This window comes from Alligator mississippiensis, chromosome 3 (genome assembly GCF_030867095.1).
Source record: "Alligator mississippiensis isolate rAllMis1 chromosome 3, rAllMis1, whole genome shotgun sequence".
NCBI classification, from domain to species: Eukaryota; Metazoa; Chordata; order Crocodylia; family Alligatoridae; genus Alligator; species Alligator mississippiensis.
In genome coordinates, this window is record NC_081826.1 from 180205103 (window position 1) to 180218441 (window position 13339).

The following is a 13339-nucleotide window of genomic DNA, read 5'->3' on the forward strand; positions in this document are numbered from 1 at the left end:
CTGAGTTTAAAAAGCTGGAGAACCAGTGGTCTAAAAGCTCTACTGAGAATGTGCAACCGGTAATGTTACCCCACTCCAAATTAATCATAACTTGAGCATATCAGGATGGATTTTTACCGTTACTCTAAAATCTGCCAGTTTCCCTACCAAATTTTAAGTTCCTGCTCCAAACCATGGACACTGCTAAAAAGCAAAAAAGTGGTATGAAAATATTAATATTAGGAAAAATACCTGTTTTTAACTATTCTCACTTTGCAAAAACTGCCCAACTTTACTCAAGCCTTCCAAACTGTTCATCATGGGGCAAAACCCCAAGAATAAAAAAACTTCAGTGCACACAGCTGAAGTCTTTCCAAGTTCCAAGCAACTAAAAAATAGGAAGATTGGGCAACCTTACCTATGAGAGTCATTTTTCTGACTACAATGTGCAATTGTTACAACCTTTTCATTGTCACAACCCAATGATTTTAGTGCCTCGGCGCGATGGAATTTTCCCGCCACATGAGAGTCTCTTGCACAGCAAAAGTTTTCTGCTGCAACAGAAAACCCTGGTGCAAGAGAGTTCCTGCCATTTCACATGCAAATTTGTGTCCCGCTATTGGCCAGTTCTAAATTATTCCTACATGGCGGCTACTAATTGGCTTGCTGGCCGTATAAAATTTTATGCGACTTCCGCCCAAGTTGGAGAACTTTGAGCACGCTGCAGAGTGCTAAAGATATCTGACTTGCAGCTAAGCTAATCGATAGACTGATCACCTATCGATTCTTCTCTTTCATCGCCGAGCGCAATCCTCGACGTAACCTTTCCCTGCCAGCTTAATTTGTGGACGGATTAGCTGGCCTGAGCCTTGCCAGCTGGAGCAACTCGTGGAATTGTTTAAGTGACCGGACCACCTGCGTCGCGGCTATTAGCAGCGTAAGTAAAGCTTTTTGCAACCAATACGCGTTGTCTGCCTCTCCATTCACCAGCCCGCCCAGCGACCGAGTAATTTCTAAATCACCTCAGTCGGCTCCGGCTGTCCGAGACACTCATTAGCAACATTAAACTCATGTGACTTGGACTCCTTATGGCAAAATATCCCAATATAAAACAATAAAAAACAAAACACTAAACAGCTGGCATGCCATGACACCAATCAATAAATATGGTCCTGGTCTAATCACTAACAAAATAACTTAGTATTAAATTAATGGAAGCATAAGAGGCATTTTGCCCCAATTTCAAGAGCAATGCATGGAGTTTAAAACTTGTGTAGAGTTAAAACACTAACTTGCTGAAACTCTCAGATCAGTAGTAAGCTCATAAAACTTTCTACCCCAAATAATTTAACACATTTTGATCAGAAAGACAAAAACTGGACCTTGGTCAGAAAACACCTCATTTGATAGCACTGACAATTCTTTTTTTCAAGGGGGACAAAACACCAGAAAGCTAATGGATCTTTTACTTCTACCACCATATTTTGGAAACAGCTATGATAAGCAAACAGGACAACAAGATGCCAACAACAGCTCCTCATAATCTTTAAAGAAACAAAAACAATTAGCTTGCTGGCTTGGGTCCTGGGGAAAGTAGGAGGTGGGGGGAGAGCAGGCTGGGTCTGCACAGCAGGAGGGCTCTACTGCCCCTCCACCTGCCGCAGCCTCCTGATGGCTACAGCTCAAAGTTGCTTGCGGCTTTTTGCTGTGCCCGGAACTAGGAGCAGGTGAGCAGGAGAATGGAGCCTATATCCACAGGTGCTGAAGGAATTGGCCAGTGTCATTGCTGAGCCGCTGGCATGGCTGTTTGAGCTCTCATGGTGCTCCGGACAGAACCCTGAGGACTGGAAAAAGGCCAACGTGGTGCACATTTTTAAGAAGGGGAGAAGGGAGGAGCTGGGTAACTTTAGGCCAGTCAGTCTCACCTCTATCCCTGGGAAAATACTAGAAAAAATTGTCAAAGAGCACATTTGTGAAAGCCCAGCAGGGGAAACGATGCTGAAAGGAAACCAGCACGGGTTTGTCAGATCCTGCCTGACAAACCTTATAGCCTTTTATGACCAAGTCACACACTGCCTTGACACAGGAGCAGAGGCCGATGTCAACTACCTGGATTTTAGGAAGGCCTTCGACACAGTTTCGCATCCTATTCTTATAGAGAAGCTAACGGACTGTGGAGTGGACGCCCACACAGTCACGTGGGTGGCTAACTGGCTTAGGGACTGCACACAGAGAGTAGTGGTTGACAGGTGATTCTCGGCCTGGAAGGAGGTGGGCAGCGAGGTCCCACAGGGTTCGGTCCTTGGACCAGTGTTATTTAAAAACTTCATCAGCGATTTGGACGAGGGTGTGGTGAGCACCCTCTCCAAGTTCGCAGATGATACCAAATTATGGGGCAAAGTGAATACACCAGAGGGCAGGGAGCAGTTACAGGCTGACCTGAACAGGTTAGATCAATGAGCGGAAGGTAATAGGATGCAATTTAACAAAGATAAATGTAAGGTACTCCACAGAGGCAAGGAAGGAGGAATCCCCAGCACACCTACAGGTTGAGGGATGTCCTGCTCAGCAGCTCAGAGGCTGAGAGAGATCTTGGAGTCATAGTTGACTCCAAGATGAACATGAGCCAGCAGTGTAACGAGGCCATCAACAAAGCCAATCACACCTTGTCATGTATCTGCTAATACATGACCAACAGATTGAGGGAGGTGATGCTCCCCCTCTATGCGGCATTGGTCAGGCCACAGTTGGAGTACTGCGTCCAGTTTTGGGCACCACACTTCAAGTTTTGGGCACCACACTTCAAGAGGGACACGGAGGATCTGGAGAGGGTTCAGAGGAGGGCCACTCGCATGATTAGTGGTCTCCATGAAAGACCCTATGAGGAGAGGTTGAGAGATTTGGATCTCTTCAACCTGTACAAAAGACAGCTGAGGGGTGGCCTTGTAGCCACCTATACATTTATCAGGGGAGGACAGCAAGGAATTGGAGATGCAGTTTACCAGAACACCCCAGGGAGTAACTAGGAATAATGGGTGCAAACTAGTGGAGAGGAGATTTAGGTTAGACATTAGGAAGAAATTTTTTACAATAACGGTGGCCAGAGTCTGGAATGGGCTTCCAAGAAAGGTGGTCCTATCACCTAACTTGGAGGTCTTCAAGAGGAGGCTTGACAATCACCTGGCTGGGGTCACCTGACCTCGGTCCTCTTTCCTGCCAGGGGCAGGGGGTCAGACACGATGATCCATTGGGCCCCTTCCGACTCTATAATCTATGAATGAATCTATGAATGAGTCCTGCTGCCTTGCAGGCCCAGCCTGGCATCCCTCAGGACCTAAGCCAGCAAGCTGGGGGGTGGGGAAGAGGCCATGTGGCAAAGGGGCTCCCTTCCAGCCCCCTCTTACCCCCCAACCCTGGCAGCAGCCAGCTGCTCAAGAGGGTGGGCCACGCTGGCCTGTCAGGGATGGCCACCTACCTGATAGCTTGACATTCCCCAGCAGCCTCCTAGGAGGCATGGGAGAGTACTCCCAGCCTGCTGGCCTCAGCCAGTGCCATCAGGCTCTGACTGCAAATGTCTATTCTGTTTGCTCACGACCTAATCTAGAGCGCTTTGAGGAAAGCACAATTCTTAGACTGCTTTCACCTTGGGCTTTTTAAATGCATGTGTCACAACCAAATTAAGTACTACCCATGCCACAAGCAAGAAATATATTAATCAAAACAGTTTTAGTCTATACAAGGTAACTAAGGGTTAACTAACAAAATGATAATAACAGGTTTTTTTGCTGCGCATGTCAAAAAGAAATTTATTACTGCGCCACTAACAGAGATAAAAACTTTTGCCTTCTTTGCTTTATATAAATCATTATAATTGGTCAGAATAACAGGGGAGTGTCCCTATGACAAACACCCTAATAAAAACCACTATACAATTGGCGATTCTCATTAAATTTATGACGTAGCGAAAAACAATTGGCTAATATACAAATAAAACCCATCTTCACTTCCGAGAAGAAGGGGGACCTCCGTACGAACCTTGGAGACCTCTGATCACACGTATCAGAGTAACTGACAACTTGATCACTTGCCAGTGCCCCCCTCGCGTCTTGACCCCATCTTAAGACGTAAATCAACGACCTGCCAGCCCGATTTTTTCTCCGTTTATCTGCCCGACCAAAGAACTTTTATGCAGACCGACCTTCGAACCTTAAGCTGTAACTAACCAAATATCTCTGACCTCCGTCTTTCACCACCTTGATGGCGTGAGTAAATAATCTTGCTTTGCAACCGATAAGCGTCTGTGCCTAATTCCACTCCAAGCGTCATAAGTACCCACCTGACGGCCTTCAAAGGTCTCGTACCCTTCACTGCAGTGCATGGCAGTGACAGCATGTACTTAGGGCCTTAGTTCTTCTCTTTTACAAAGTTTGCTGGTATAGCTCTGTCAGCCAGAGGTGTAAAAAGAGCTGTCAGCAAAACCATGATTTTTGTCACCTTAGCTTGTAATTTGGGAAAAAACAAATTCATATACACTACTTCTATACCACCAGGGGATGACCAACTAAATCACAGAGGAAACTCTACAGTGTAAGCCAGTGGTTCTCAACCTTTTTAGATTCAAAGCACTCCTTGATAGACTGAGACATCCTTAGGAAAATGCAAGCTCTTAGTTTTCACTTTTTTTTTACTACAGAAAAACACTAGAGCAATTCTTTCACTGCAAAGAACTCAGAAAGATCACAGCAGGTGACACTATGGATTCCTACTAGAAATCTTTAAGTTTATCTTGTGAATCATGTTTGCGCATGTAACAGTGCTCATACCACATGGCATCCCACAGCACCCTTGAAAGAATTTCAAGGTACCCTGCTTGAGAATCACTAATATAGACAAACCCTAAAACAGAGAAGAAGAAGAAAGCATCAGGCCACTTTATTAAAGCTGAGAGGCCAGCTCCTCAGGTTACAGCCATACCCCCTCCCAAATTCCCAGTCCTGCAAAGGAGTAGCCTTCATGCTGATACTTAGCAGTAATAGCATGCAAGTCAGGAAAGAATGAACTGACCAACCAGAATGGAAAATAATTTGAGTTTAGAAAAGGGTATTTTCTTCCTTGTTTTAACTTTATTGTAAAGGCTCACAAGAAAAAAACATGGGATCATAAAACCTATTGGGTCAATCAAGTGACCAAACAGCAATATGCCACTGAATAACACATAACCCTCTTCACTCACAGCAAGGCTTCTAAGAGTAGGGCTGTACAAACAACTGGGGTTTTTGGCAGCCAGAGACCTAAAATATATATATGACACGTACCTTTTTCATAATATACACATTTATTGTAAAACGCGTGTGTGCGTGCGTGTGTGTGTGTGCGCATGTGCGCGCAATTAAAAAAAAAAAAGGAAACCTTGACTGTGGGCTTAAACAAACTGATTTTTTTTAAAAACAAAGGAAAAGTTTTATTCAACCCAAAAATGATCTGTTGAGGTCCCTTCTGACCCGAGCATCTATGAATCTATATCTGGCACTTTAATGAAGGCAAAAGGTTAGATGCAAAGACTATTTGATGCTATTCACAAAATTGGATAGGGATAGCGGTGTCAGCAAGGATGCACTCTCTTGGTATGTGGGAGACATGGTTTCAAACACCATCTCTTCCTGAATAGATCAGAGATTTGAAGTTCAAAAGGCTTCCAAGTCAAGGGTACCAAACACTAGCACTTAGTTACAAGGAAACTCTGGAGTGAATCTACCTTGAGCATTCCCTTCTGATGAAGCTAGATAAATTCTGGATAGTTTATATAAACAACTGAATAGTCATTGGGAAAGCATATGCGAATAGTCCCAAAGCCCAAAACTCACCTGGAAGATGGGACAGCTGAGCTCTGGTTCCTGTGCTAATTAAAATGGTCAAGAGTAGACCATCACAGAAGTTGAGAGACTACAGCAAAATATCTATAGCCCAGATTTTGACATAGGAATCTCCAGATTATTGTGCCCTTCTGCAACAACAGAGAATGCACAACCCAGGACAAAACTCAAAGCGGGGGGAAAAAACCTCACCCAGGGCCTCAGGTAACAGCACAAGCTTAACATAAATTGCAAAGTCCTCCTTTTAAAAAAAAAGTCTTCCTATCAAAGCAAGAATATCTGCAATACTGACACCACCTTCTACCTTAATTAATAAATTGCCACACAACCTAAAATAGAAAGAAAAAATATATAGCAAAAGGGAAAAAAGTAAAAAATTAAGAGTTTTTCATTGAGAAAAGAGCCAGGAATTCCAGAAAGCCCAGTAGGGACTTCAGTACTGTTAATGATATTCCATTGAAGGTGCGCAGATATAGGGCAAGAAGCAGCAGTATAAAACCTTGATGTAAAAGATAGCAGCTAAAACCACTATAAGCCATTTAAATCATACAAACAGCACAAGCCATCCACCATCTCCCATTGAGCTCAATATTAAAAGGCACTGCTTAAGCCACATTAAGCATGCCGGCTAGTTCATGCAAACACAGCATGTGCTCAACTGTTCACACTTTGTTATACCTCCTGACAGAACAAATACCTTGCCATTCATATGGCTGGCAGACTCAATTAATCAATCAGCTGCTAGTCAGCTTCTCTGCTAATAGTAGCCTTGAAACTGAAGACTATTATTGCCTCTGTAAAATTGACTAGCAGCCATCAATTTCAGCACTCTTCTCTTTCGCACTGTATCTGCTTCTGTAGCCCTGAAGCAAAGACTGCTACCTGACAGCACTGAGGACAGTCCAAAAGTTGTAACTGTCTACTGAGCCCATCAGACAAATAGCTGTTTGCCAAATGAGGTTGCCATGAGTAGCTCAGACTGTTTTAGGGGAGTTAATAAGGGCAGGGGCATGCAGGCAACAGATCACGGTTCTGCCCTGGCTCCGGACCATTATGTCACCACCGCAAGATCCCAGCCCCAGCCACGGAGCAGCTCCCCACCCAGCCACAAGCCCTGCCAGGGCTGGTCTCCAAGGAAACCCTGGCCCCGTGAACTGCTGGTGCCGGGGCCTCCATGGAAACCGGCCGCAGCATCACAGATAGGGGCTGTTGGGAAAATGGTGTCCAACTGCCAGCCAGATCTGTCATTTTGTCCACCCTGCCATAGAATATAACTGCTTAACAAAACACAGCAATATTAGCAATTTAGAGCAAGAATTGAAGAATATCATACCCATTTGAAACTACAGAAGCAGTGAAGATAGATGGGAATGTAACTCAACAAAATGGATGAGTAGACTATACTTGATCTACATAGGCATTAACCATGTTTCTATTTCCAACTTTCTTTTCACTGTGTGGGGACCTATGAAATAATTAATCCATAAACAAATTTACATTAAAAATGTATTCATTTTAAACAGTCTTATTTTCTTGAAGACAAGTCTATATGGATGGTTAAAAGGTCAGAACCTACATATTTTTAGTGGAATGAAGAGAACAGAAACATTGATACTATAAATTTAATCCTATTGATATACATATTCCAAAAAAATGCATACAAATTAAAGAAAATCTGAACTAAGAGGGTGCAAATTTTAAAACAGATTAACCAGTTCTCATTAATTCCAGGAGTGGGATTCTAATTCCCAATTAAGAAATCTTATTCAGATTTATTTTAATTCATTTCCAAAGTGGATGTAGCCAATTCAGAATGACGCTCTTTTGCTCAAGAATAAAAACACCCATTCTAAAACTATCCTGAAATAATTCTGAATAGGCAAGACCTAAAACTACATAAATGAAGATTCAATACTCCTTTGTACAGCATACTAGAGTTGGTTTCTTAAGGGGAAGGAACAATGAAAAATGTTTTCATCAGAAATTGTCTACTGTTGGTTTCTTATCTCCTCTATGAACTAACATGCACTACTACCACCACCCACCCCCATTTCAAACATGACACCAAAGTTAGGTGGAACAGCAGACACTCTCGAGCAGAGGTTCCCCAAACTGTGGCACGCATACCCCTGAGGGTACATAAGACATCTCTGGGGGATACACAGGAGAAACTGTGTAATGGCAAATTTAATTTTCATTATAATAATTGGCATTTAAGGGGGTAAAATATAAAACATATGCTGTTAAGAGTTACATGAGCTAGTACATCTGGAAAGGGGGACACAATAAGAAAAAGTTTGGAAACCTCTGTTATAGTCTAGAGGACAGGATAAGCATTCAAGTTTATCTAGAAAAATTAGAAAACTGGCCTGAAAAAAGATTAATGGAATGGAATAAGGGCAAGTACAAAGAACAGAATTAAAACTTTTATTACAAACTATTAAAAATTTTGAACTTAGGAAAGTTCAAAATATGGGATGCCTAACTAGACTACAGTACTATAGAAAAGATTCTGGGAGCATAATGGATTACAAGCCAAATATGTTGACAGTGGCATATTGCTGCAAAAAGTTAATAGTATATTGGAATGAATTAGTAAAAGTATTGTATGCAAGCCATGAAAAGTGCTTCTTCTGCTGTATTCAGTGCTGCTAAGGTCTCACCTGGAATACCAGGTCCAGCTTGAGACATTACACTTAGGCAGAAAAAAACAACAAAAATAATCAGAGGTCTAGAAAGCATTACACGGGGGGGCAAGGAGTGGGAGAAGGAATTTGACAAAGAATCTTCCAATTAAAAAAAACAAACAAGCGAGAGTTGTTATAAAGAGGATGTCAATCAATTGTTCTTCATGTCCGCAGGGGACGGGGCAAAACAATGGGCTTAAATTGCAAGAAACAGGATTTAGGTTGGATATTAGAAAGAACTGTATAACTGTAAGGATGGTTAGGTATTGGATGGTTAGGAACAAATAATCCTAAAGAGGTTGTGGTTATGTCTATCAATGGAAAATTTTAAGTGCAGGTTAAACAAACATTTGTCTGGAATGGTTTACACAGGGATAATTCTGCCTAAAATAGTGGGTCAGACTAAATGACTTTGTGGTCCCTTTCAGCTCTATGACTAAGATAGACAGATTTAAATGCTTGTCTCTTTAAATTTATGAGTGGATGAGTATTATTAAGTAAAAGAACAGTCTAAGGGATCCACTGGGGAGAGGGAAATCACTATTTATAAATCACTGATGGTCTTTTTTTTTTTTTTGATTGATTTGAGTGGTGTTGAATAGTGCTGTAGACAAGAGAAATGGTTACATCCATTCTGTTTTAACAAGAAGTTCTAACATGTTCTAACAAATAGATGAAGCAAATTAACTTGAAAAGATCACTGCTGTATGTAGTTCATACAAGAAGTGCTTTCTTTCTGGCCTTTTGCTCTGCTGGGGTGGGGAAATGTTTGGTTGAAACAGTCCTACTGAAAGCTGAATGTGTATTAGCTGGAAGTCGATAGCTATCCCATAACAAAAATCTTATTTTTTTCTGTTGACCTCACTACAGTTACAATTGGCTCAACAAGGGAGCAATACAAGTATATTTATTCTAAAAAATGAGTACATAGTCTGAAGTGGAAAAATTCTCAAAAGCACAAATGGGAGTTAGATGCTTAACTACTATTTGTGTTTTTGAATGACTGTATTCTATGTATCCTAACACCAAGTTACATTATCCTTGTGATTTAGAAACTCAATGCATTATGAGTGTCTTATTTCCACCGCTTATTTTCATTGTTCTTTTTTTGCATTATGAAAGTAATTGATGTTAAATGACTCAGGTTGATGTGTAACTCCAGCTCAGCCAGCAAGTTAGCAGAGCAGTCTTCTCTCAGCGTATTTTTCCCCACTGTATGTTCATGGCAGTAGAAAGCTCAGTGAATTTGAAGTACTTGAATCCTCTGAATGCTTTTGAATGCTTACCTTTCCCCAACATCTCTAGACAGCCTTTGCCACTATAATCATCTCCACAGACCCTCCATCTCCCTTTTCCTATGCAACCAAGTTTTGCGGAAAGCCAGGATTCCAAAAGCCATCTCCTCCTACACCAATGGGACGTAGGATGGGGTAGGCCTTAATGCTGCTTGACCCAATACCAGCTTTCACTAGGTATAAAAAGGACACTCCATTCTCTCCGTGCAGGTATGGCAGCCTGATAGTCACAACAGCCTGACAAGATCTGACCAGGCCAAGTTCTGTAAAATGATGCCATGGAGTGGAAAGAACATGCTGGAAAACTAGTGCCTAACCTACCCCCAAGGTCAAGCCCCCACTCACATCCCAACCCAAAGCCACTTGCTGTGGGGAGACTAACACTTTGATAATACGAAACAGAATAAACTCAAGATCATCTGTGATCTAGAGCAGCGGGGACCAACTCTTTTGGCAGACGTGCCACAAATTATCCCGGCACCCTCCCCAAAGATGCTCTGCATTCTGCCCTATCTGCTACTGTCCTGCCTGTATCCTCCCTGATCTAACATATGCCACCCACAGAGGCTGCCTGTACCACTTGGGCTGCAGGTTTTGCCCAACCTGGTCTGATGGACGAGCATTCTTACTGAATCCAAAGTTACCAGCATGGAGTCTGTGATTCCCAGACACCAACTTCAGTAGATAGGACATTGTGTGCGCAGCCCTGATTCTTGACTCCCAAAACAAGCGCTCTACTCCCAGCTTAGTAACAGCCTGAGATCTTGTGGCCAGAGGAAACACTACAAGGACACACTGAAGGCACACCTTAAGAAAACAGACAGTAACATCAAGTCACAGACAGAAGTTTAGGTTAGATAATAGGAAAAACTCTCTTACCAGGAAGCACTGGAACAGGTTACCCAGAGAGGTGGTGGAAGCTCCATCCTTGGAAGTTTTTTAAGACCTAGCTAGACAAAACTTTGGCTTGGATGATCTAGTTGGGGATGGTCCTGCTTCGAGAAGGGAGTTGGAATAGATCTGTGGCTCCTAACCACCGGGCCACAGCCCGGCACCAGGCCGCAACAGGTTGGCTGCAGAGTCATGGTACAAGCCCTCTGCTTGGAGCCCCATCTGTCCAGCTAGGTGAGCGGCTTCCGGGGTCACAGCTGAGCTTCCAGGGTTAAAGCTGGGTGGCAGGGGAGCCCCAGGAGGGAGGCAGCTAGCTCTGCGTGCCCTGTCCTGCTCCTGCCAGGCCACAGTAAAAAAAAGGTTGGGAACCACTGGACTAGACCTCCTGAGGTCTCTTACAACTCTAATTGTTCTGACTGGTGCCTACTTCCAGGGCTATATGACTATTGTACGCAAGCAAGGCTGAATTCCCCTATTCATGGATTTGTTTTTTGGGGGTTTGTGAAGAACTTGGGTAACCCTTCACAAACATTAGGCATCCCATACAGCTTTGAAGCAGCGGGGATGGAAGGCAAGTTGATGTAACAAGACGCATCATGAAACACCATCAACAGTGCTGCAGAGGTTCAGCACCTCCTGGTCTTAAAGCCTAGTGGGCATCCAGCCACCCCATCTCATGTGCTTTACAGCAAACATGTGAAGGTGGATCTACCCAGATCCATCCCATTTTTTATCACAGCCTCCCATAGTCTAGTCTGAAAGAAGGAGGACAGGCCTCTCTACTCCTACTGGCCCATGAACAGATGTAAACCAAGCTGCAGCCAAGCCTGGGGACTTTTGACTGGGGTGTGCCTATGCTCTGGGGGTTCCTGGCTAGAGCAGGGGTTCTCAGCCTTTTTTGTATCACAACCCTTTTGTAAACATTGATGGACATTCCTTACCCAGTGCCCCTCACTCCCAACCCACTGCCTCCCACCCCAGCCATGGTGGGAATCACCCTCCAAGGCAGGGCTGCCACCACTGCTGCCACTGGTCTGGTGGAACAGCAGGAGCAGTGGTGCACAACCTTTTCCCTGGCAGGCTAGATGGAGAACACTCTTCTGCCCACACGCAGGATCTGGCCAGTGGTCCCCATCCCTACAAGGGGCACCTGGGTACCAGGGGCACGGGCCAGGGCAACCCAGCCCTACAGGGGAGGGGCGCGGCTTGGGGGAGTGGCCTGGCCCCAACTTCTCACTGCGCATGCTCCACCCCAATGGGGCAGTGTTACGACTGCACGCGCCGCTGCCACCGGGGACTGGAGGTGGCAGCCGCTCGGCAGACTCTGACCTGCCGCTCCCCGCTCGATACCTGGCACTGGCGCAGCTCCTCCTCCAGTTCCTCGACCCGCGACGCCGCCGCCGGCTCCTTGTGTGTCGAAGCCATCTCTCTCCGGGAAATCGCTCCCCACCCCCCCGCGCAGGAAGGAGGCGGGCACAGCGCGCCCGTCTGCGCCAAGGGACCCGAGCCCAGGAGTCGCAGCGTGAACCCGGACACGAAACTTTATTTCTTTCGTTTCCTCTGCGGGCACCGCCAGCAACCGCAGGGAGAAGGACGCGCGGCGTGGTGACGTCAGCGCAACCGGCAACGGGGAAGGGGCGGGAGGAATAAGGTTTGAATTGACCCGCCCGGGCGTGCGCATGTGCATTTCACCCCCACGCTTCGCGCTGCGGGCCCGCCACTTCCCGCGAGGGGGTGGGGCCACTGGCGCCTCCAGGGCCGCGGCGGCTGTGCTCGGACCCGGCCAAGCTGGGCTTCCACCAGGCGCGTGCCAGGACTGCAGTAGTCTGGGTCAAGCGCTGGAGGCTGGGCTGGCTGCATCTCAGGCCTGGGGAAGTGGGAGCCAGAGCCAGCAGTGGGGGTGCAGGCAAGAGGCAGCAGTGTTTGTAGCTCTCAGTGCCCCTGGCTGCCTGGAGTAGGGGGCTGGAATGAGGTCCCTCATGCCAGCCCTGCAAATTCATCCCCTGACCTCCATAAAACTACTGCTGTCGCCACTCACACAACATGGTGCCTAGACCTGCCACAGCTATTAACAGATATGAACAACTTTTTACAGAAGCTGGACGTTGGTGGCTGTGGTCCCCCTGCTAAAGAGATCCTGGGTAGAGGGCCAGGCCCCCTGCTACAGAAGGAGGCGAAGCGCCCACAGTCCATACCAGTCCCACCAGTGGGTAAACTTCCTTCCTGGCCCCACGTCTGACTCCAAGTGGAGTGCCAAGACCCTCTAGAACAGCATTTCTCAACCTGTGGGTTGCAAGAATATATGAAAGGGTCACAGACTTTAAAGGAGAATCCACTTTTTAAGGAGAAAAACATGGGAAGCTGACTTCCTTGCAGGTGGCAGAGCTGCAGCCTGCCCGGGGTTGCTTGGGGCACTCCCCTGTGCCCCACACACTGGGGGAGCTGGGGGTGGGGGGTAGTAGGTTGGGAATGAGGGGTACTGGGTTGGGACTGGTCATCAATGTCTACAGATGGGCCCTGGTACAAAAAACGAGAACCACTACTCTATAAACAGGGCCAGGCAAAATGGTAGCTAGACTCTATTTTCAAGCAGCCCATGGCCACCTCGCAGCAG

General features: G+C 45.6%; 1 protein-coding gene across 8 annotated transcripts in view; it reads right to left on the bottom strand.

The window, feature by feature from the left end:
• The window catches only part of CNTLN (centlein), a 369536-nt gene extending 357109 nt beyond the window's left edge, over positions 1-12427 (bottom strand). For 5 of the 8 annotated variants that reach the window (XM_059724694.1, XM_059724692.1, XM_059724691.1 and 2 more), the window contains exon 1: positions 12076-12426. In XM_059724694.1, the coding sequence (XP_059580677.1) occupies positions 12076-12150 (75 nt within the window). In that variant the 5' untranslated portion in view covers positions 12151-12426. Of the gene's footprint in view, positions 1-12075 lie in introns of all 8 variants that reach the window. The other 3 variants (XR_009460954.1, XM_019483679.2, XM_059724693.1) reach the window with 3 other exon arrangements.
• Positions 12428-13339: the final 912 nt, after the last annotated feature.